This window comes from Brienomyrus brachyistius, chromosome 5, assembly GCF_023856365.1.
Source record: "Brienomyrus brachyistius isolate T26 chromosome 5, BBRACH_0.4, whole genome shotgun sequence".
Lineage (NCBI taxonomy): Eukaryota > Metazoa > Chordata > Actinopteri > Osteoglossiformes > Mormyridae > Brienomyrus > Brienomyrus brachyistius.
The window spans coordinates 12,808,041-12,832,073 of record NC_064537.1 but is presented as its reverse complement, the minus strand read 5'-3'; the positions used below and the strand labels follow the sequence as shown (position 1 = coordinate 12,832,073).

The 24,033-nt window shown below is 49.9% G+C and overlaps 2 protein-coding genes across 2 annotated transcripts; one reads left to right on the top strand and one right to left on the bottom strand.

Annotated features, from left to right (window-relative positions):
- Positions 1-259: 259 nt before the first annotated feature.
- On the bottom strand, positions 260-18,758 carry ube2o (ubiquitin-conjugating enzyme E2O). Its single transcript, XM_049013613.1, has 19 exons — positions 18,199-18,758; positions 8,388-8,447; positions 8,169-8,279; positions 7,921-8,018; positions 7,737-7,800; positions 7,135-7,278; positions 6,917-7,026; positions 6,618-6,768; positions 6,408-6,510; positions 5,986-6,316; positions 5,297-5,451; positions 4,817-4,929; positions 4,501-4,632; positions 3,702-3,791; positions 2,863-3,574; positions 2,580-2,716; positions 2,154-2,357; positions 1,908-1,965; positions 260-1,465 (listed from the first exon to the last, which is right to left on the bottom strand). Exons 1-19 carry the CDS (start codon positions 18,622-18,624, stop codon positions 750-752), a joined length of 3,915 nt encoding a protein of 1,304 aa, XP_048869570.1. The 5' UTR covers positions 18,625-18,758; the 3' UTR covers positions 260-749.
- On the top strand, positions 17,989-23,880 carry aanat1 (arylalkylamine N-acetyltransferase 1). The gene is made up of 4 exons (XM_049013634.1): positions 17,989-18,087; positions 20,961-21,182; positions 21,996-22,150; positions 22,598-23,880. The coding sequence occupies exons 2-4, from the start codon at positions 21,029-21,031 to the stop codon at positions 22,901-22,903; spliced, it is 615 nt and encodes a 204-aa protein (XP_048869591.1). The 5' UTR covers positions 17,989-18,087; positions 20,961-21,028; the 3' UTR covers positions 22,904-23,880.
- Positions 23,881-24,033: the final 153 nt, after the last annotated feature.

Genomic DNA, 24,033 nt, shown 5'->3' with positions numbered 1-24,033 from the left:
ATGGCGTGAAAATGTGCCCCGAGGTCAGAGGATGGGCTGGTCGCTCCTCACCTCTTGCGGTGCGTTCTGCGGCTGCTGCGGAGATGTCCGGAAGGCGCCGTGCCGGGGAGCCTTTCCGCCATCGGGGAAGGTGCCCCCCCCCGACGCGCTGTAGCAGTGCACACCGTCAGTGGTGCCAGACTATTTGTTCCAGGGCACAGCTCGCCCCTCACAGAGAAGCTCCGACCCTCCCCCACCACCCACACCCAGACACCCCCAGCAGCCTCTGCCGCCCCCCCCCCCAGAAATCCTGCCACACCAGTATGCCCCGGCCATGTCCTCCATAAAGAAAAACACAAGAATCATCTCACTCCTGATGCTCCCGTCAAGGCACAGGCTCTGTGTCCAAGTCTCCCTGAGTGGTCAGAATGTCAGCAGGATTCAGGGGGACAAGGGCAGGACAGGCAGCAGCCCCCACAAAGGTGAAGCTGGGGATGGGGGTGGGGGGAGAAACCTTCATTCACATCTCTACTGCGGTGGGGCACCAATGGAACTTAAATTTAGAGATTAGATTTATGCGCAGACTGGTTATTTACCAAAATAATAACAACAACAGTAGCAATAATAGTCGTAATAATCTTCCTCCCAGGCACAGCTTGGTTACCTTTGGGAGGGGGCAGGACACTGCTGTACAACACTGGTGTGTGGGAGAGGGGAGTAGCTGGAAGAGGGGTGTAGGCAGCAGGGGGCACTGTGGAGCTCCAGGGCACCTACTTGTCCTCCCTTCGCTCGGGGATGCTGGCGGCAGCCAGGGCGGCGCGGTAGTGCTGCAGGACCACGCGGACACTCTTGACGAAGCCCTTGGAGAGCGGGAAGAGCGGGAAGCCGATGTCAGGGTAGGCGCTTCTCTCCGGCAGGAAGCTGCGGTAGCTCTTCCTCCTCTTCTTTGGTCTGACGGCGGGCTGGCCTCCCGCGGAGTCCTGCTGGCTCTTCCCCATCTGCTCGGTGCCCGCGCCCAAGCCAGCCTCCCCGCCCGGCGCCGCGGGACTCTCGCAGTCCGAGTGCTGGCTGAGCTCCTGCTGTGCAGTGGTGGAGGGGCTCAGGCCCGAGTCCTCCAGCTCCTCCTCCCGCAGCTCCAGGCTGCCGGGGCTGCTGTAGAGCACCCCGTGTGTGATGACCGCCGGCCCCGCCTCCTCCGACGGCGTGCGCTCCGGCCCGCGGCCCCTGTAGCCCCGCTCCACCGCCTCGTTTATCTCCAGCCAGGCCTCCAAACGGTGCACCAGCCTCCAACCGCTGATATGAAAGTGCTCCAGGATCTCCTGCTGGAAGACCTCCACAGGCTGCTGCAGCAGCTGTGTCATGGACTGCACCATTTTGATAAGGGCCATCTCGTTGTAGCAGCGGCTGTTCTCGTAGCCCTCCTGCAGGCCCCGGTCGCTGTCGAACCCGGCCTCGTTGTAGTACGGCTCGTTCACCAGGATCAGCCCTGAAGACACAGCGCAGACACAGGTGATTACAGATGAAAACGGGGAAGCAATTCAACACGTGAAGGAATCCAACACTGCGACGTGTCCTCTACACGTCCATGCTTCCGAAGACATCCTTGGTGAAGCAGATACATCACTTCATTATTCATAAGAGCCCCATACACAACAGATTTCACCTTCGCATTTCGAATCTGAAATTCAAATTTCAGCATTTTGAAAATTACAGGGTGACATTTAAGCTCGATCAAGGGTACGTCAAGGCGAGATTCATTTTCAGACACTTCTGCCGGCCAAAATCCTCAAGAGGGACCCAAAACACGAAGATGAGGTTGGAGGTCACGTCTCAACCCTTACTATGCCTGCTCTGCGGAGGTCAGGGGGGTGGAGTGAGGGCATGTAAAGAGTGGGGGAGGGGGGGGCAGCCTCCACCTGACAGCTTACCTTGGATGGAGATGAGCACCTGCAGAAGGCTGGACTTGCTGGTCCACCTTTCAGTACCCTGCAGATAAAGATAACGACGTGGGATAGGGGTGATGAGACCTTGATGAGCAGGGCAAACCAGAAGATCCTGCTTGACATGCATCACACTTGCAGTCTTGTCTTATCTGGCATTCCGGGTCACCGGGATGAGAAGCAGAATACACACAATAAGCCACTTCAGAGGAATCCTGGGGGGGGGGGTCATACCTTGCCGATCCAGGTTCCCAGAAGGCTGACGCAGACCTTGCCGTTGTCATAGAGGTTGGGGTTCAGGCGGCCGCTGCACTGTGACAAGTAGCGGAAGAGCGGCGGGACTGCTGGGTAGATGTTGGGCAGCTGGATGTCGAAAAGAAAGAGGCCGTCCTCATAGGGAGTACGTGTGGGGCCCTTAATTAAAGCAGAGAACAAATCCTGGAAAGAAATGAGAGAAGAGTATAACAAGCACCCCCACGGTTCCTCTCATCCGCTGGGCTGCCATGTTTGGGGGGGGTGGGGGGAGGGGGGTACCACATTGAGCAGACAGGCACCAAAAACATCAAGAGCATCATCCTGGGGGACAATGCAGTCCCGCAGTCACATGGCAAAATACTCAACGGAAGAGTAACTATAGGGATTCAAGGTGCAGGAACTTGCCATGCGGTCCTCAAATGTCTTGACCATGATACCATCTGGCAGCGAGGTGGCCAGCAGCGCCATCTCCTTCCTCACAGTGCTGAAGAACTTCTTGGCTTCTGCAGGCTGGAACTCCATTTTCTTAAAGGCGTGAGTGTCTGCACAATGAGAACAGGGTGGGAATCTCTATGAGCTCTGCTGATGCATTGGAGGCGTTTACATTCAGCCATAGATTTACAGCCCAAAAATGGCTTTAGCTACCACAACACTGGAGAGGTGGAAGGTGGAGATGTGATGTGCTCACCTGGTGCCCACTCGAGCACAGAGAAGACCTCCCCCTTGGCACTGGTGAAGGTGACACCCGGCTTGCCCCCGCTCTGCTGGCAGAGAACAGGTGTGTCGCTGGGCCACTCGGAGCGCACGGGCGTCTGGGGCTCCTGCTGCTTCTCCTCCTTGTCCGTCTCCCCTACAGCTTCCATACGTTCCTCCTCCACGATGGCCACATTGTCCAGTGTCTTCTTCAGGTTCTCCTGCAGTTTCTTGATGTCATCCAGGAATCTCTTCTCCTTGGTGGGCTTCTCTGGCTCCACGGTGGGTGACGTAGGTGAACCGGTCCACAGCTGCTCCACCGTCATGTTTTTCAGACTCTCCAGAATTTTCAGGGCCTCCTTTAGCTCCCGGAAGCCCCGTGGCGCTCCCTCTTTGCCTGCCTTCTCTTCGGCCCCTGTTCCACCGCCTCCTGCTCCCGCCAGCGTGGCTGAGGCGATGGCCCCCTCCAGGTCCTCCACCGTGGCAGGGTGCTGGATCACCGCCTTGGCCTCCTGCGGGGCGCCGGCCTGACTGGTAGGCGGCGGAGCCGGGGTCGTCTCCCCGGGCGGCTCATCCTCCATCACCCCGTTGTCCGTCTCCCAGCTGTCGCTCTCGTCCTCCCACTCCTCAGAGGAGGCCCCACTGCTGCTGCCTTCCACCGAGTCGTAGTCAGTCTCCTCGATCTCTGACTCAACGTTGTAAAGGTGCTGTGGAGGAGATGGGAGGAAAAAAAGGAAAAAAAAAATGCAGAGATCAGCCGAGGCCCCGCAGAGCAGCTCTCGCCATCCAGAGTCCCAAATGCCACATGGCAAAACGAGGCCCAGGGAGGAATACCTGAGGCAGGACCACAGTCATGGAGTTGTCGGCCCACACCACCTCCACCTTGCTGCTCATGTCCACGCGGGACACCTGGCCCACAGATGTCTGCGTGGATGGAAGACGGAGGGCTGATGCTGACAGAGTCTCACAAAATGTACATGCAGCCAAATACGGCAGAACGGTCTATTTCAGGCATCTGAGAAGTCGCGCAAACAGCTGGTGGCGCCTGCCCGTCGCGCATCGCTAACCGAGAAATAACCGGCTCATAACAAGGCCGACTGCGTGGAACGTTTAGCTTTTTCGGAATCTGCCACCGCTGTCGCCGCTTCAGCTCAGTCAGTTGTGACACATCTCCAAATGAACGTCCCGCCCCACCCAAAACAAAGTCTCACTCAGATACCCCGCGCCTGCCAAACTACGGAAACGGACACCTATGGGAGAGGCCACGCCGGGGCGGAGAAAGCACTACACTGCCGTGTTAACAAAGATGGAGGAGGATCCAGATGGGATCGGACACAAGGGGATCATTTTCACCTCCTGGAAAACAGTTGCTGAGCTTGTGGCCAACTTCACTACAGAAGGTTCATGGTGTTGAGATGCGCTGTTTATTAATGAGTAATTTTTGAAAAGCAGCAGATATCGGGGAGGGGGGTATGGGTCCCAAACCCTCACAGACAGTAAGGCACGCTCGTTTTCATTACAGATGGACCATTAACTACATGCTAATTGCTTTGGGCCCACCATCAAGAGCAAAATCCCCCCCCCCCACACAACACAAAACAGCCGCCTCCGGTCACAGAGCACCTTCCCTCACCTCGTTTTCACAGTCGGCGGCCTGGCCGTTTTCCGAGCTCCATATCCGTATAACGATGTCCGTGGTGCGGAAATGGAAGTCCGGGTGGTCAGCGATATCGTAAACGCTGACATCGTCTTCCTCGCCGATCACCTGGTCGTGCGAAAAAGCCAGTGTACAGTGCTGACACAAAACTGCCGTTCTCTTGATGTCATCTAACAGCCTAAAGTACTTGACTTAACTCTGGCTATTTATATGAGGGTAATGTATAACAACAATCAGCAGTCTGGCAGATCTGATGTAAGGTGGTCATGGACAGCTGTCAAGTGCAACTGACCTCCACATCATCGCTGGTGGCATTGAGTTTGACCCACTTCACTGCGCACGTCCTGCCTTTGTGGTCCCCGGACTGGATGACCCCATATATCCCAGGGTCTGGAGAAGCTTGGGCTGGATCACAGACAGGCACAGAGTCACACTTTGCACATATGGAGTTAAATTAAGAACGGTCTTTTTAGGCCAGCAGGGGGCATGGTGATTAAGGCAGCGGAAGGTGAAGAGAATCTCACAAGGGATATTCAGGAACATGCCAAGCGTTGTTCAGTAGACACTGGGCCGTGTAAAACAGGTGAAGGTACAACTTTTAAACCGTCTTATTTTGGATAAAGGTTCCTCTTAAGAGTCTGACTGGGGATCAGACCCCATTTTGCTCGTTCTCAATTTCAGAAATAGGCTTTGCCTTTTATGTATTTATAAACATAAAAACCCAGCAGGCTGTTTGGACAGAAGCACGAGAAGTGCAGCGGGAGACACTTACGTCGCTTGTCCACCACGAAGTCCCCGGGACAGAACTCGTAGTTGTCCAGGTGCTGGATGGGGATGAGATCATTAGAACGGATCCCCTTCTCGACGGTGCCGTCCTTCCACATGACGTCCGCTGTGGTCTTGGTGGACACCACCTCCACCGCCACCCTGTGTGTGGCCAGGAGGAAGCAGCAGTTGAGGAAAAGGCCCTTCGACCTACTTAGCCCCTCCCTCAACACTGCGGCGCAGTTCCCTGTCAGGTCGCCATCCCTCCGGATTTATTACCGGCAGCTATTTTTAACAAGGGTCTAGAGGAGCAGCCTGTCTGGGGCTTAACTGCTGCCTAAACATTCGTCGCTCTGATGTTCTCGAAAATAACTTGATAGAGACGTGTTCAGTGACAACATAGCAGAAAAGCCACCAGTGGCACTCCTGACAAGCCATCATCCTGCCCCGTTAACGAGATGTGTGAAGTTTCATATTTAGCATTTATTATTGTTCAGGGCTCTACAGCATCCTACAGGGGCCTTAAGATGGTTGACATTGAGCCTGCAGCCAACAGCAGATCAACATAAATAATTTAGTGTTCCTATTCGAAGAGTCCATTATACATGACAGACGGCGGTAAAACCGCACATCTCGCATCACGTGCCGTGCCCGTTACTGGCTAGGCCAGGTCCAGCATTAGAGATGAAAGCTCACCGGTCTCCGGGTTTGAACTCGCGGGAGAACTTGGTCCTCTTCTTCTTGTGCTTCCTCTTCAGATTGCGGATGGACAGCGGGATGCTCTTCTTGCGGTTCGGGCCCACGCCTCCGCTCTGCGAGGACGCGGTGGAGCTCGCCGACGACGTCATGGAGCTGGTGTCGTCCGTGTCATCCGCCGCCTCGTCATCCGCGTCTGGGTCGCCCGCCGTTTCCAGGGCGCCCTCCTTGGGCTGCCCATCTGCCTCCAGTGGACCGTTGTTGAGGCAGCCAGCATCCACCTTATCCTGGATGGTCACCAGCTCCTGGTGTAACTCGGGCTTTTTCTCACCTGGAAAGGTCACGTGGACCAGTCATTTGGCAAAATCTGCCCCATCATGCCAGCTTCATGCCAATTAAACGTTCCAATGAATGAAAATCACCTTCAGGCCTCTCTGCCTTTTCCGCCAGCTGCTGGCTGGCACCATGTCCATCGGCGTGGTCGGTGGTCTTCTTCCCTACGTCTTTCTTAAACATTTTTATCAACTGCAAGTATTGACATGAAGACAAGTGTGAGGACAGAACACTTCCAGCAACATTCGAATCATACTCTGGGGCTACCAAAAGCACGGAGGGGGCACCTCGAGACACACCTTCCGGGCAACAGGGTCCTCGGGTAGAATGGGGGCCCCCTCGGGCCCCTCGCAGGTGATACGGGTGGCATCACCTTTAGGGGGAAAGACGTAGAGGGCCCTTTCGCCCAGCTGCCTCTGAGTGTGGTCATAGTAGCCCAGTCGCTTAACCCTGGCCAGAGATTAACAGACGTACAGTTGCCGATTACAAGCCAGAACGTTCACTTCCAAGACAAAGTAAACGCACATCCAACGCAGGCAAGACTCTACCATGCAATCCCGATCAATTGCTCAACCCTCCATGCACGCTACACAGCTACCTGCAGAGGTTCTCCTGCGTGATCGTGGAGGGCGGTGGGTAGACGCTGTCCGTGCCCCTCGGGGAATAGCTCTTTGTGATCCACGTCACTTTCAGCTCCACAACCTGGACCTGCAGCACAAACGGGTCAGGGAGAGGTCAGGGAAGCATTCAAGTCAACAATCATAAAGGGACATGGCCTCCAGGTGAAGCCGGCAGCCAGCTGGCTGAGGGTCCCACCTCTTCCACCACCACCCTGAACTTGCTCTTCTTGCTGAGCACAGGCTTGACCCCAGAAAGCCACTGCACGTTGGAGAACACTTTGGAAGGTCCGATCAGCACCTGGCCTGGGTAGAAACCGTAGGCCTCATCGAAGAACAGCCCCTAAGGAAAGAGCACGGATTCATAATTCATTAACTAAGTAAAAAAGTTAGTTAAAAGTCTAACTCGTATGTCTGCAATGTGGAATGTCGACCAATGAACGACCAGCAATGTCGACCAATGAACGACCAGTTTGGTAGCAAGGCAATAACAGTTGAACCTCCGCCAACTAAAATTACTGACAAAACATCCGGCAGCTTCTCTGAGGACGGCACACTGCTAATCCTGGGTATCCTCGCTCCATTTCTCACATCCTGGTGTCAGACTAAACTGCCTCCCGGCCCGGCACAACATTTTAGACGGGAGCTTGTGGTGGGAAGCTGACAAATATCACAGATCATTGCTTGCTGATTGAATAACTATAAGAGGCGACCGATCCTTCAAGCTGGAAGATGATCTGCGCCTGAGTCATTTCAGCCGTGCAAGGTCAAGACAAGAACGTTTGTTGGGGAGGTCCTCACCGAATCACTGACGTGGGGGCAGACGTCATAAAGCTTAGCACCGTCCTCTACGCTCATGGAACACCTGCAGAGAGCGGAGAGAGGAAGAAAACCAGCATCGTTCAGGATTCAGGCAGATGGGGGCGGGGGGGGGGGGGGCTGTCTGACAGCTCAGAGTTACAACTTCCTAATGAGGCTTCGCTACCTGGATCCATTGGAAAGCTTCAGAATGATGTGGTTGGTCAGGTCATACACTTTACCCAACCAGAAGTCGTAGGCTATGTAGTCTCCATACATGAAAGACTGCATCCAAAAAGGTGGAGAAAGGCAGGTCACACCACAGTGCCAGTCTATTACAGGAATGACATTTTCGTGAAATCCCAAGTTGCACATACATACATCAGGGACCTCGCTACAGGCTCTACTGTCTGGCATGTGATTCATCTCCCTCACCCAGATGTGCTGCAGATCTCTGCTGTTGACGGGGTACAGGACACAGTTGGTTCCTACCAGCTTCACCGCACACTCTATGTTGATGTCGATCACCGTGCCACACTGACTGTCCTGGGGGATACGCACCAACGAGTCAGCGTCAAAACAGGCCTGCGGGAGGTGGGACATGCACTACATGCTGACAGGTTAAAAATGCACACAGGCATCACAGATACCTACGTTGGCATGCATACGCCGCACGATGTCCCTGGGCACGATGGATCGGTCCTCGAGTTTCAACTGAAAAAGGAAAGAGGAAGAACGATGACGGTGACACAATCATCCCTGCATCATTACCTGGAATGCACTATTGTTTTCACAGGCCAAAGCAGTAATAAACCCTCACTGTCATTCAGCACCTGTCTGGAGGAGGGGGCCCACGAGCGCAGTGGTCACCGGGCTAAACGCACCATGCCAACCTCCACAGGAGTCCCTGTATGTCATCCGGCTGTCCTTAGTCAAAAATATCCACCAACGGGACTACAGTGTGTGATGCATCACAGAATCTGCAGGAACTCGACTTCCTGTGCACCTAGTCTCGTATTTTTAAGAGTGGCCCCAAAGTGCAAGTAATGCTCAAACCTGCATGGTGAAGAACAGTGAAGCATGGTGAAGCACACTGAAGCATAGGGCTTCAATCTGGGAGGGAGACTGTGTGATCTGTAAGCCAGTTATACACTAGTGTCCTACACGACTCGCATCCTTCATTAATAACATTTGTACCATGACAGCATTTAAAAATGAAATAAGGCTATTTATCTTACAGGGTTTCTGCAGACAGGATGTGGAAATTTCAATTACTGGTCACAATGACCCGTGTATAAAGACATCAGTATCATTATAATGACTTGTTCATACTCAGATGGTGTCTGCTTAATTTCCTGCCTGACAATAATGACACCGAATCAGGCCACTCCACCCTTAGCTCATGTTTAGACAGAAGAATAAGCAGGTGGGAAGCAGGACATTTATTGGTGCCGTTCTGTCATGTTAGATGTAGGCCCGCCCACACTGTTCTCACATCAAATTCCATTGGCCTAAAGCTAAAGGCCCCTCCCCTTCCCTTGGAATGACCAGCAAACGGGAACCTGAAGACTTGAAGACGAGGCTGATAAGAATGATCCTCTCCGGTCACCACGGGAACCTGGATGAGTACCAATCATGCAGGCAAGCAAAGAGGTCCAGCACACCAACCTGCCTGCCGCAGTCATCCCTGCGCATGCCGTATTGTCCCGTATACCACCCATCCATCAATAACACAGACCTAGCAGACCAGCCAATGGAAGGCTCATATTACACATTCTTTAGAAGGGTAGCAGTGAAGGCCCCACGCGGGAACCGATTACACTTTACACAGACGCCGCTGCTTTTGCATTTGACAGCTTCTCCATTCAAATAAGATTTGATTTCCTATAATTAATCCTAATCAGTTAATATGGTTTTCCAGAGATTGGGATCACACCATTGCCAGGGAAATCAATCCGCCAGCCTGAAATCTGTATGGAGCGGTTCATCACAGGGTTACACTTTAAGCACAGCACTACAGTCTACAGTAGGGGTGGACAATCTTATCCAGAAAAGTCCGCTGTGTATGCGGGAGGTCGCTGCAACTAAATAATGAGTTTATTAATTAGAGGACTGATCGGCTGAAGGGTCCTCACACCTGGGTTTGAACAGCTGATGTAAACGTTATCCCCAGAACCTACCCACACACACACACACACACACACACACACACACACACACACACACACACACACACACACACACACACACTTTGCGGATAAGTTTGCTCCACAATCTACAGTCTACAGGGCGTCCCTCATACCCCAGAACTGGTGACACCCTGATGTAGAAGCCTCATACATTTGAATAGGTACTTAAGTACAATAGTAGGCCAGCCCCTAAACATACCAGATGATAACCAACAGATAGCAAACTTTCTGTTTACGTATCTGACCTTAGTATCCCTCAGCAAGACACCTTGATCCTCTCATGCACTCATACAAAAGCCTCCTCAAGGACTCCAATGGTTCTGTGCAGATACCTCAGCAATAGACAATACTTGTCAAAACATTTTCTTGACCTTCACGCTGCAGAAGCGAAACTCAAAGTTAAAGGAACTGTTAAGGTTTCATTCTCCTTTGAACAGTATATCACTCACTCCAAAAGCACAGAAAACATTTTCGAGGAGAAGAATGCAAGACGCCAGGGTCAAGGCCTAAATTCTGAAAGAGAGAGAAAAAAAAATCTCACATCTTCCCCCTTTTTAAAAAGTCCTTCATTGAGTACAGAATAAAAATTCCTCTACAGGACTAACTTACCAACCCTGAGCGTCTGTTCAACTGACCTTCTGAATCCAGACCTACCTTCCAGGAAGAGGAGACCCTCAGAACTCCAACACCATGCCTCCCCACCACATAATCTGCCTTAGAATTGGCCTCAAGTCCAGAGCTTCCAATTCACAAGCTTATTAATTTAGAAATTTTACCCAGGAAGTGGCTAAAGAATAAAATACCTGTGCAAGTCGGCTCTGGGTAGGACTCTGTGCATAAGACCTTGCCTCCACTGCACCTACCCATCACAATGTCCCCAGTGTGTGCAGCTTCTTGGGCAAAGTATTGATTATAGGATGGAGGGGGCACCTTGAGACACACCTTCCAGATTAAACAGTGAAGTAACTCCTGCCTGAAACACTTCAGATCTTTTGCTTCCCCCCCCAAGCTATTACTCTATGGAAATACAATTTAAAAAAACTATCATCAACACCTATATTCTGAACTGTGGATTTGGGGACCTGCCCACGTAAGCATTAGTTATCAAAATGAGGTATTTATAATGACACACACACACACACACACACACACACACACACACACACACACACACACACACACACACACACACACACGAACCCAGGGATGACGTCTCCCAATAACTCACCCCAGCAAAAACTCTTACCCTAGGACGACTTGTTCAAATAATAGCTTTATCAAGTCATACTTAGACTTCACTTGCAAATTAATTACTAATTAAGGTTAGTGTCATTAATTAATGAGCTCAGCTGAACTGGAAACAAACACATGCTGTGCGGGTCGTCTGAGAAAAGGGAATAATTACTCTTGCAGACGGCGGAGATGAGCCATTAAGAAAAGAAAAAAAAAGACCACAAGCTATCAGACTTAAAACCAACATCTAAACCAAGGGTGGGGAACCTGATTCAGCTGGTGAGGCTGTGGGTTTTTGGGATGGCCTCTCCATCAGCCAATAATAAAGCAGTGGTCCTCAAGTCCAGTGCTGGGAACCCACTGTCATTGGCTGATTGAGAGGCCATCCCAAAAACCTGCAGCCACTCCGACCCTCCACAGAACAGGCTCCCCACCCCTGATCTACACTACCAGTCTGTACCAATTCAGTCCAGGGTCATTTGATAAACACTTCGGGGTAACTATGCTGTGAAGGACATTAAATGAAGCAAAGAGAAACGGTAAACAGCACAGCAGCAGATTGTCAGGTTTGGGTACAAGTGATGCACAACATGACGCATGACTTCTTTCAGTGAGCTACCTGAACAAATCACTTCACTTCAGGGTAATTTACTTGATAGGGAAAAAGCATGAACCTATGTGCAGTAAAAAATTAGAATATATTTGCATGCAGCAGCAAGGCACAGCCGCTGATGAAGTTAAAACGAAAACACTGACATGAGGGCGGAAAATTTATGTTGACCGGAGTCATTTCGCATCAGAGGTTTGGGTTCCGTGCCTGGAAAAGGACCTCCGCCTTTTTCTGAAAGCGGCACAGTCGGATGACAGGCACCTCAAGGTGCTCAGAGACAGGGTACTTCGGTGAGATGGCAATTCGGGGGGGGGGGGGGGGGGGGGGGGAGTATTAAAGGGACCTGCCCAGATTAACACATACCCAACATCTCTGCGGCTGCTGAGCTCAGATCTACACCTAGTAGCAAGCAGAGGCCTAGAAGTCACAGATTATTGTGAGTGTGGGTGAGGAGGGGCCTGAGGTCCTAAATTGGGAGGCGTCTCTAAAGATGCCTGTGTGAATCAGCAGGGAATCAACAGGGAACGATAAAAGACGGGAAAACGCTTCACTCCCTCAAACGTTTGCCTTACCGGTGAGGACAAAACTAAAGGCAGCATTGGACAGAGGTAACTAGCAAAGTACCCTTTGGAAAGCCAGTCTCCACACAGCTATATACAAGACAAACAGCATAAACAAACAGAAACAGGAGTCAGGCCCTTCACTCAAGAGCTCCTCCTACTATTCTGCCTAAATATTCTCCTTCTGAAAAAGGGGGTGACGCCTCCCATGCGCTCCAGTGGGGTGGAGGTCAATTCCAGAGAGAAAGAACAGGAGAATACACATTTACATTCCGGAAATGTTCCTTAGCTATCTGGGAATGTTGCCGAGATATCCCTGCTTTTGGTTCCGTCTCTCCACAGACCTTTCCCCCGGATCGGCAGACAGAACAGGGCCAGTGAGCTGATGTCTGAGACCTCTGCCATCCAGCATCCAACAGAATTCCTCACTGTTGCTAATCGTCTATAAATACCCTTATTTCTCACCAGCAAAGGGATCTACATGATTCAGTTACAGGCATCAGCAACAGATGACAGTAATCTCTCTTTTTCACATTATCTCTCATATCTTGGACCAACATATGGAACGACCTCTAGAAAACAAGCCCGGGACAGTCAAAATTATCTCCATAAAAATTTCTGGTTGGTGGAGGTGCGCCGATTCTCTCGGGGTGCTAAACTCCCTCCCCCAGAACAGCGATACTTTACTATTCCCCCAAAGAATATGACTCGCCTACCCCATTCATGAGACACCCAGATACACAGGCTGGTAAGAGTAAGCGTGGGGGTCACAGCGCAGGGTCAGTCATCATGCGGTGTCCCTGGAGCTGGTGATTAAGGGCCTTGATCAAAGGCCCACAAACACGTGACTATCCTGCTGAGGCTGGGACTCGAACCGATGACCCGCTGAACACAAACACTGAGGCTTAACCCGCTGAGCCAAACCCCAGCTAACAGGTAGGCAACGAACTGGCATCCGATGCAAGGTGTACCTCTTCCACAGCCCAGTGTCACTTGGGTGAGGTTCTAGTCCTCCCAGGTACCTGAACTGGATAAGCAGTGAGGAAATAGATGGAAATTAGTATTTAGCTAACGTAACAGTATCAACAGTACCAACCTAACATAAAATAACATAGATGGGCCTTCAGGCAGGCTGCATATCCAGGCTCCCTATCCGGGCTGCAACCCAATGCCCTGTAGCCGCGTAGGAGCAGAACAACATAGCCAAATCGATAACGGTGTTTCTCTGATGTACTGACACGGCGTGCGGCCAACCTCGGGCAGCGCGTCCCCCAGTCACTGAAGGCCGCTTCCCTGCCAGACGTGTGCCGATACGCTATGGGACGTCTCTCTCGAGCTGTCCCGGACGGCATGGGTCACATGGCAGCTAGGGCGTTGGATCCCCCTACACTCAATCACAAAAGACACCGACTGAATAAAGGTCACTGGTGTGTGCTGCTGCTAAACGGGACACTTAATAATTAACGGTAACCATGAGGAAAACAAGGCCAGCCTCTCCGGCACATAGACATTGTAACGACTAACAATGGAGCCCAGGGACGTGGTGAAAAGGCTCTTTTTCCCCATGACTCTGTTCCCTGTCCAGTAGCTACCAATTAATGATGTATGCAAGTCAAAAGAACTGCATGGAAGGAAACCAAGCCTGGCTCCATTGAAACCATGGATGAATGAGTGGGGGGAGGGTGGCCACCAGGGGGAACGGCAGGCCTTCCAGCAAACTCCCTCTGCTGAAATTATTACACATGCTTCATGAGAAAGAGAGACTCAGCTATGGGAGGAGTTCTTGGCGGGGTGAGGATTTGGAGGTATTTTGCTGCTGTCGGTTGGTACGAGCCCCAAAACACCCACACGGAAACGAAAAAAGGTGATCTGCAGATTCACAATGTGGGGCTGGGGAAGTGTGGGATATGACAGTGTTGAACTCCCCGTTTCAAAATGCCAGATAAACAGATGCAGACCAAATAGAGCACATCTGCTTTGATTTGCAGCACAAATGAACACAATGACTAACCGCTTCTGTTCACTGAACCCCCTGCCTTCCGGAAGCCTCCAGTCTCCAGTACCACACGGTCCTGGACCCTTCAGGCCTGGGTCTCTGCTGACAATCGCTTCCGCACCATTCCAAAAAAATAAATAAAATAAAAAACCTAATTTGTCTGAATTAATTTACTATGAAAATATTTCTTACGGCAGCAGTAAAAGAGGAACAGAGAGGCCAGCACAACAGCCTCTGAGCCCAACCCCCACCCTGGGAGTGGGATAGATGACGACAGTGATGGGGCCCAATCCCCTGTGTGCGAGTTTATGAGAATCAGATCCATTACCTTGAGGGAAGAAACCTTTTTGCATTACCTCATCACATCACCAGCTTGCATCATCTGACAGACTTCCCAAGGGGAGAGGAGGAGGAGGAGGAAGAGGAGGAGGTGCCAAATGATGCCTCTCTATTAGTGTGCAAATCTACAGTAGTATGCTTACAGTAGCCAGCTACAGGACACCCATATTCATTACCCCTCAACACGAGCGTCGCGTCTCCCCTCAGCACGAGCGTCACCTAATGCCAAAGACAGCTCCCCAGAGGAGCCCCCAGCCAAAAGTGCTGTCAGGCCACGGCATTCAGAACCACGTCGCTCTCCTGAGCCCCTCCTGATCGCCGTCTGCACCACAGTCCAGTTCCGCTTGCAGGCTTTGACACCTGCAGCTCCGCACAAACATGAAACTGCCAGAAACATGACAGCTAGGAAAGGTAATAGGAGCGAGGAGTCAAAAGTGGCACCTCGCCACACTTCGGAGGAGCAGCGCAGCTCTTGCTCAGAGTCTAGAAGGCAGAACCACCGTGAGTGACAAAACTAAACAGCATCCGGGGGGCAACGATAATGCAGCATGTCGTAGCCCCAGGCTCTTCAAAGAGCCATTACTAGCCTATAGGAGGGTGTTAATTACTCCTCTCCCGTCAGCCGTGCACGGTCTGCATTCCACCACCGGCCAAGCGTCGCGAATTTACGGGACGGCGTGGCGTGTATCGGCACGGGACCGTCCGTGGGATTCACAGGCCCACACGGCCAGTCGGCAGGGCAAGCAGGCAGCACAGATGGATGGGCAGGGGCTGCGGTGGCACCGTGCCAGAGAGACAGAGAGTGCACACGCTGGGTGCTGAGACTCAGATGAAGAGCGCCCGCCCGCCCGCCCGCCGGACCTCCCGTTGGTCACAGTGGAGCCAGGACAGGCAGATGACCAAGCAAAACTATCGGGCGTGTTTGAACACATTACCCACAAGGCACCAGGAGGATGCAAAGGCGGTAAGAGCTAATGAGGACAACACCCTACCGCAGCACCCCAAATATCTCCAAAGGCTGTACCTAAAGCAAGGAGGAACATGCTTACAGCAACACCAAAGGCTGGGCCGCACACGGCCTCCTGAAAGCTACCCTGGATCTTCACAGCCAATCCACAAACAAACAGCAGTCCTCCAGCGTTTGCCAAATCAACACACGCAGTGGGTGGGGGAATAAACGGACGCGGACGTTTGGAAAACAGCGCCGCCGAATGTGGCGGGAGCAAGGAGGCACCCATCACTTACCAAGGACAAAAAGAGGCTATTAGCATAACTACCATCTGCCCCATCTCACTCAGTGGCAGAGCCGGTGGCCAGGCCTAACCTCCATAATTAACAGCCCAACCCCCCAAAAAACAACCAGGATGAGCCGAGCTTCAGCAGGTTTGACGGCCGTGTCAGGGAGCAGGGAGTGAGGTGCTGAGGATTCACCCTACCATGCCCTCAGCACGCTGCCACCTGCTGCATCTTGGGGTGTAGGTGCCCGAGGTGTGGGGGCTCGCCAATCACGCTTGCCCCCCCCATTACGGTGCGCTACCACAGAGCCCCACTGATCCATAAGCAATCAGACCTCACTGGCAACCTCTTCCACTCTCAGTAAAAGCTCTTATTTGAAACTGTGCTTTTTAAGACAGATATTTCTAATTCAAAACATAATTGCCATAAAGGTGTTATTTTTTGCGGGAGGATTAAAACTCTCACATCATTCTCATATACATTTCCAAGAGCCTCGTTTTATCTACAGTTTGAAGTCTGATGTAGGCCACCTACTTAAAAAAAAAGGTATTTCAAGTAGACACATGGTTAAATTAATGCATTTAGTTGACCTTCTTGGGAAACTGGACAAAGGAATTGCGAGGGGGGATATTTTGCCTTTTCTGCTTCGCCTCTGCTGTGGGACAAGGGTACTTTGATCTGGTTGGGCTGGATCCTCTGCTAATGATGAACAAATTGCCGCAGGCCACAGATCGCCTAATCCTCCAGCGAAATGAAAGAATCACACAGTCATGCCTTAAACGCTACCTGACCTTTGGCAAACTCTTAGGAGTTCACAGCCCCTTAATGGATGCAAGGCACCGTGGCACAGAAGCATCCGGGAAAATTCCTCACGCAGAAGCAGCAAAAGCATCCAGAGATCCGGCATTTCCAACGAATCTCACAGCTCTCAACCCCAAGCATTACCAAGCGGAAGCACCTGACCGCCTGTCAGACATGCAAGCAGCATGCAGAGGCGGGGCTGCGGCTGGCGAAGAGTATACCACAGGCGCCATCGACTTTTAACCAAAAAATAATAATAATAAAGAAGTATTTTGAATGTGGTCCTGAAGACAGAAACATGACGAATGTGTGAATGCTGCAGCAGGTGGTCTGGAAGTCTAGCCATGCGTGCAACACAAAAGGAGATGCGAAGATGCAAATTAAAATAAAAAAAATAAATCTTTCCCCAAAATATGCTACGATAAATTAATAGCTCGCTACAGCAGTAAAAAGGCAGAAACCTCAACTAGAACATTTAGCAGAAATGCATCTTCTCAAAGAGCATCTTCTGGAAGTGGATTCATTGTCTAGGAGCGCCTGTTTGGTGCGATGCCCAAGCGTCCTCCCTGTGTGGTTACACTGCAGTACGGCACTGTTATGTCAATACCGGTCCCGTACTAACAAAGATACAGCCTGCGTCTCCCAGCGCCGCCAACAACCATTGTTCTTCCATGTGGTGACGCCGTGATGCAACCACGATCATCCAAGGAAAAACTGTTATAGCACATTTTTTTTACCTTCCACGATTCAAAACCAGACTTTAATTAATATACAAAGCAAAGGAAAAAAAATCCAGGGAGTGGTAGGCAGCTTCCTCGAGGCCCACAGTTTCTTACAAAAAAAAAATCACATCAGATGTACAGATTAATGACTGTTTTCGTCAAAGATTTCCCGCTATTCAACGCCCTGTCTGCTGCCTACAATGAACATAAAAAAATGACACGATGGGAGAACCATTGAAAGCTGGCGGGGATGCGAGGCGCGCCGTCCCGCACCGGCCAGCTAACTGGTTTACGGGGACAGAGAAAACCCACAAATGGTGCGATCCACATTTCACTCCTTTGCCTTTTACGTTCATTCCGCGGACGCTGTCAGGAAGATCTGCGATCTGGCGTCCGTCGGTTCATTCATTCATTCATTCCCATTCAAAACAGCCATAAATTAACAGGCGCGCCTTGAAATCAGCGGCTACCTCCCGGCGGTTATCCAGGCCAGTGCCTTTTCTTTCTTTCGGCCATCTCGCTGAGTTAGAGGGCTAAGTGCGATACAGCTATGGAGCGCTGCATGAGCACGAGTCCGACAGATCTGGAGAAGCGGCTCTGGCCGTGCAGGGAACCTGGCCGCTGGCTCAGCGGGGCACCGTTCTGTAACCCGAGCCGCGGCTTAGCAGGTACCCGGCCGTGACACACACACAGACATACAGACACATCAAAACATTAGGTTAACGATCTACCTGCCAGATTTCTTTTCTTTTGCGATCGATGCCACATGGCAGTATTACCTTCGTCTCTCGGATGTCCTGCTTTCCTCCTTCTGGGTACCACTGCACACGAACGTAGCCCCGTCCCAGGGGCCGAGCCCTGCTGTCCGCCGCCCCACTCTCGGTATCGGAGCTACCGGCAATGCCGCCGCCGCCGCCTCCACCACCGCCGCCGCCCCCGCCGCCACCTCCGCCATCACCGTCGATGTCCGAGTCGGAGTCGAAATCCTCTTCGCCGTGTATCATTCTGACAAGGCCGAACCGGACCGAACCGCGATAGCGACCGGACACCAGGTCGTGGGAGAAGAGCAGTCGCTGGGAACCGCCCGCAGAGGGAGAAAGCGCGATGGAAGGAGGTTCCGAGCCCGGACTGACTGCAGGAGAAAGGGCCGGAGTCGGAGGCGAGGATGGTGCATCTGTCGCTCCCGATGCTGGGGGTTCCGCCATCGCTGCTGTTGTCAGGGAATGCTGAGAAAGAGCGAGGGGGGATGGAGGGAGGGACGAAAAAAATAGAAAGAGAAACCTGTTACCAGGGAGCCGCACGTGTTTACGTCGACACGTCAGCGCTGCGTATCCTGGCGGCGGTGCGACGGCGTGCCCGCGGTATGGCTCGACTTAGTTCGGCTCGGCTCGGCTCGGCTCGGCTCGACTCGGTGCCATCCCGCCGGGACTCGCGTTTACTTCGCCTCCCAGCTGTACGCTTGTAAACCGCGCGAGTAAGAGTCAGCTAAGTATGCTGAGGTCAATGGTATCTTGTAACATCTAGAAAGATTACATTTTTGTATATATTTGCAATATATGCATAAAATTTGATCACGCATCACGTTAACTATATCATTTACATGGTATTGCCCAGAAATAACAAGAGAAATGTTAACTAATCACATACATTTTGTGTCTTTTAATAACGGTATTGGCCATTTCCACGTGCTGCGGTTACTATAACCCACCTCCAAGTCAGTTTACTTTTCGAATTAACTAATGGCTTCCGATTACTGTTATCTTAGTGTATCATTTATTTGCATCGACTTCAACTGTATTACAATGGTGAGAATCTAAACTATGCTGATGTTTACTTTGTTACTACATACGCGCTCCATCATTAAAAGGTGCTTTGAGGATTTTCGCCACATGGTGTCAGTAACCGAGTGCAGTGCATAGCACGGGAGTGTCAGGAGGTCCACGGCTATGCAAAACCGATAAGGTCAATGAAATGAAATAGCTGTAGTACAGCTGTAACGCGTTTATACACTTCAGATATCCGATGTAACGTGTCTTTTCCGTGCTTGAATTACAGGCAGTTTTGTTAACAAATAGAATAGATATAGAATCTCTCTCCTTCCATATTTAGGTTCTTTTTATTTGAATGAGTGATTGGCAGTTCCTTGATTTACAATAAGTTGAGCACATTGTACTCCAGGATTTTGGGATAGATAAGAGTGTGACCTGGGTGAACACCAACTTTCCTGAGAGACTGTGTTCATGTGATTCACTGACAAAGGTACAGCTATTTTAAAATGTATGAAGTGGTCTGTCTTGGCCGTAACATAAAATATAGTTCTGATCAATATGATGATCTCATGCTCTCTCTCTCTCTCTCTCTCTCTCTCTCTCTCTCTCTCTCTCTCTCTCTCTCTCTCTCTCTCTCTCTCTCTCTCTCTCTCTCTCTCTCTCTCTCTCTCTCTCTCTCTCTCTCTCTCTCTCTCTCTCTCGCTCTCGCTGAGTAACTTTCTTATTGGTACACTGCTGTCCCCTGGTTTGACTTCCTGATGTGGTTCAGCCTCGGTCTGTTTTTATTTGTCTCTGTAATATAATAGACATTTTGTACCCATGTGTTACACACTACGTACTATTACATCTTGAAATGTGACTTCTGCCTTATAAAATTAGGAGCCCAGTTTATACACAAAGTACTACACTCTCAGAGTGTACCTTAAATGGTACAATTACAGAGGTACACCCCCAGTCACAAGCAAAGGTACAGTTATTTTACCCCTTTTCTGAGAGTGTATTTCATGTACATTTCATCTCATCATTAAGCTCAAAGTCTTTGCTCTACAGTGGTCAGATTCACAGAGGACTTATAAAGCAGTATGATATTACCTAATGTATGTATTTCATGATAGGCGTCTTGTTATTTGCTACAAGTACAAGCAAATTAACTAGGAAACACAAAGGCATGTAGAAAACGGAAAGAAAATGTCTTTCTTCAATGGTACCACTGCTGCACACGCGAGCATCACATTTTTAAACTGATGAACTGAATTCTACTTGTATTGCATTTGTCTTGCATGGAATAATTCTCATATTCCATATTTGTTCATTAACTTATCAATTGCTCATGAATTATTTTAGTTCTATGTACTATGCTCAACCCCATAGTTCTGCCCAGTACTATGCTTTATGCGAGTTGTGTTCCACACACAGTTCTACTGTTCGTCCAAGTTATATGACCTATTTACAGTTCCAATCACCGTCATAGACTTTCGCAGGCAATTCAGAATTAATTATATCTAGGTTGAACGCTCTTTTCCACTCCTTTGGACATATATATGGTTTTTGTTGTTTATGCAGGAATATAATCTGCTCGTTATGGGCGGCGTTCAAACTAAATGCCAGATGTGTCAAGCACCTTGATGTGGGCTAATGACTAACGGTGCTTAAGGACAAATCGCAGGGGGCGAGAGGCTATAAATACCCGCGACTCGCCGTCCTTCTTCTCACATGCCTCTGGCGCTTCGGCACGACGCAGCGGCGCTGATCGCATCCACAACTTTCCACAGATCCTGTGCAGGACCATCAACCCTCCAGGCGTGAAGGAAGCGAACATTTCGGAAGGTCATTTGCCGATATGTCGGTAGTGAGCACCTTGCCTTTCCTGAAGCCCGTCTACATGAGCCCCCCCATCTCCCCGGGCCGCCAGCGCCGCCACACACTGCCTGCCAGCGAGTTTCGCTCCCTCAGTCCGGAGGACGCAATTAGCGTGTTCGAGATCGAAAGGGAGGGTAAGTTACCTATTTAATTCTCTATTCATAGCATATTTCATTCGAATACATTAGTGGCCAAAATTAAGGAAACACCTAACATTTTTGACGTTACGTTTTAAAAATTACTACACGAATACAGGCGCTAATGTTTATAAACCATAATAAAATATAAACAAAGAATTTCACGAATATCATACTGTGGACGATTAAATAAGTAACCGGAGCAACAGCTGAATAAAGTTCTGCAGTCTCTAAAAATTGTTTCCACAATTTTGGCCACTAGTGTTTTTATTTTTTAAGTATTTTTCTGTTTCTAATTTATTTTAAGGTATATGCACATATCAGGGTTGCCAACTTTGGTCAGCTGGCTGGCGTGACAAGTCTGCACACGCATTTACATGTATGTCAGTTTTATTACATTGCAAATAGTCTGTAGGGTTTGCAAACTATCCCAACGCTTTTGATGTAGCTAATTTAGGTTTATAATGGAATAATATAGATTTGCCGTAAGATTTCTCGTGTGAGTCTGAAAGCGTGTCACGCCAGATGCATAAGTTGGCGACCCTGCATGTATAACATATTTAACGAAAAGGATATTCTTAAATACATAGGCCTATATGGCACGTGTAATATGGCGTATTCCAATAAAACCTTTCTGCGCTGTTTTGTTACTTGGCGATCCGTGGCATCATGAACATGTCTAACAGCTTTTAAACTTTTTTTTTTCCACCAAGTATCCATATTGTCACGGAAGTGGCCTATGAAATTGTCACGCCTGGTTTGTAACACTTTTGTGACACTTGTCTGCGTGTTGATTACGGCTCCTTGCAGCTTTCATCTCAGTGTCCGGAGAGTGTCCTCTTTACCTGGATGAGGTCCGTCATTTCCTCAACCTGTGCCCAGAACTGTCTCTGGGCTGGTTTGAGGAGGGACGTCTAGTGGCTTTCATCATAGGATCATTATGGGACCAAGAGAAGCTAAATATGGTAAGCTTCCATCCGTCTCACACGTGATGTATGTGTGCCATCTGAAAAATGCTGCTAAACAGTTTTCTCAGGGGTCTTCATTTAAGAAGTTTAAGTCCATCCATCTTCCAACACCATTTATCTGCTCTAGGTCTATATTAGTCTGGAGTAAAGTTGTGTTTTAAAGGTCAGAAGTCTTTTAAAGGTTTCAAAAGCCTTTTGTGAAACTCAGAAGCAACTTACCATGCCAAGTTGTTTTCTTTATTAATATACAGTGTGTTTTATGGGATGTCCCAGCTAATTTCCAGAGAACATTTTAATAATTATCAGTGAAAAATATAATGTCTAAAGGTTTAATATTACTGGCAAAGATATAGCAAGATATTCTGGGTGCTCTGATACCTGGGCTTCCTGCTTGGGTTGGCACTTAATAATCTAATGCTCACCACTGCTGTTCTACCTTTGCAGGACGCACTGACCTTGCATAAGCCCCATGGCACGACCGTCCACATCCACGTGCTGGCGGTGCACAGAACCTTCCGGCAGCAGGGCAAAGGCTCCATCCTGATGTGGCGCTACCTGCAGTACCTGCGCTGTTTGCCGTTCGTGCGCCGGGCCATGCTGATGTGCGAGGACTTCCTGGTGCCTTTCTATGAGAAGTGTGGCTTCAAGGTGCAGGGCCCATGTGAGATCACCGTGGGAACGTTGGCCTTCTTCGGGATGCAGTTTCCAGTCAGGGGCCACGCTTTCATGCGACGCAATAGTGGCTGCTAACGCTTGCAGCCAGAGTGTAGCGTATACATTTCTCAGGGTAATGCGATAGGCCACCACAGCTGATGGGAAGGTTTGGTTTGCTGTGTTGGGAGGCGAGCCTTTTCTATGTCAGGGGAGGTGGGCTTGACAGAGCAGTGTTCTCACCCACTGCCTGTCATCGTGGGTCACCGACAGCAGATTCCAGCGTTTTCCATCAGCAAATCGTAGTTTGTTTTTGTGACTCAGTCACCCAGATTTACCCCCAAACGTTACATACAGTGCGGGAGGGGGCAGGTGCACTAACCCTACCACTGTGGATAGTTAAATCCTACATTGTTACCTTTGCTCTTATTTAACTATTGTATTTCATTATTGCTTTGAAATTTTATATTTTGTATATTAATAAAAAAAAAGTACATTAGTTTGGTGTATTATGCTACTTTAATAAATGTTCTTTTTTCCAATTTGTTTAAAATGGTGCAAACAATACATATTATAGGCCATGCCTATAAAATGCTTGTTTAATTGTGATCCTTTGTATATTTAGCAAACAAAATGACACAGAGGATCAGAGAGCAGCATTGGACTGTCACTGTTGGAACTGGGGTTAAGGACCTTGGTTGCAGGCCTAAAACTGGCTTTTCTTCTCCAGAAATAGGATTTGAACCATCAACCTCTTGATCACAGACAGAGTCCTAACCTAGAGAGCCACACACTGTCCCCACAGGCAAGGAGTGACACGCCAGGAACTGAGAACAGGCCTCCAGCATGGCTCATCACATCCCCAGACATGGCTTTCACACGGTTTCCCAAGTAAAGCCCACTTTGGTGGGGGCCCAGTTTAAAGTGTCACCATCAGCTGTCCGTCGCCGCTCCTGCTGCACGGCTTCTCCTTAAGCTTGATTTAGGGACTGGTGATTTACTAGCCAGATCATATGGATGTCCAGGTGACAGGAGTGTTTGAGATTTTTAGTTTAGGTGAGGAAGGAAAAATAATCATTCCTGCCAACTGTAAGGCATACATGTGAAACAGACTTCAAGTTTGTTATTAAAACCCTTAGCCCCAATTCACAAATACGTATACATTAAAGATTCCCTTTTGGTTCTGCTTTTGTACAATTCCAAGAGAAGAAATTCCCTTTTCTGACCTC

Excerpts from the sequence above, each read along its gene's own strand:
- ube2o (XM_049013613.1), bottom strand. The coding sequence starts at position 18,624 with ATGGCGGAACCCCCAGCATCGGGAGCGACAGATGCACCATCCTCGCCT. Across the intron at positions 7,279-7,736 it reads GCCCCCACGTCAGTGATTCG|GGGCTGTTCTTCGATGAGGC; the intron begins GTGAGGACCTCC and ends CTCTTTCCTTAG. Across the intron at positions 4,633-4,816 it reads CCACCAGCGATGATGTGGAG|GTGATCGGCGAGGAAGACGA; the intron begins GTCAGTTGCACT and ends TCGCACGACCAG.
- aanat1 (XM_049013634.1), top strand. The coding sequence starts at position 21,029 with ATGTCGGTAGTGAGCACCTTGCCTTTCCTGAAGCCCGTCTACATGAGC. Across the intron at positions 21,183-21,995 it reads GTTCGAGATCGAAAGGGAGG|CTTTCATCTCAGTGTCCGGA; the intron begins GTAAGTTACCTA and ends GGCTCCTTGCAG. Across the intron at positions 22,151-22,597 it reads ACCAAGAGAAGCTAAATATG|GACGCACTGACCTTGCATAA; the intron begins GTAAGCTTCCAT and ends CTACCTTTGCAG.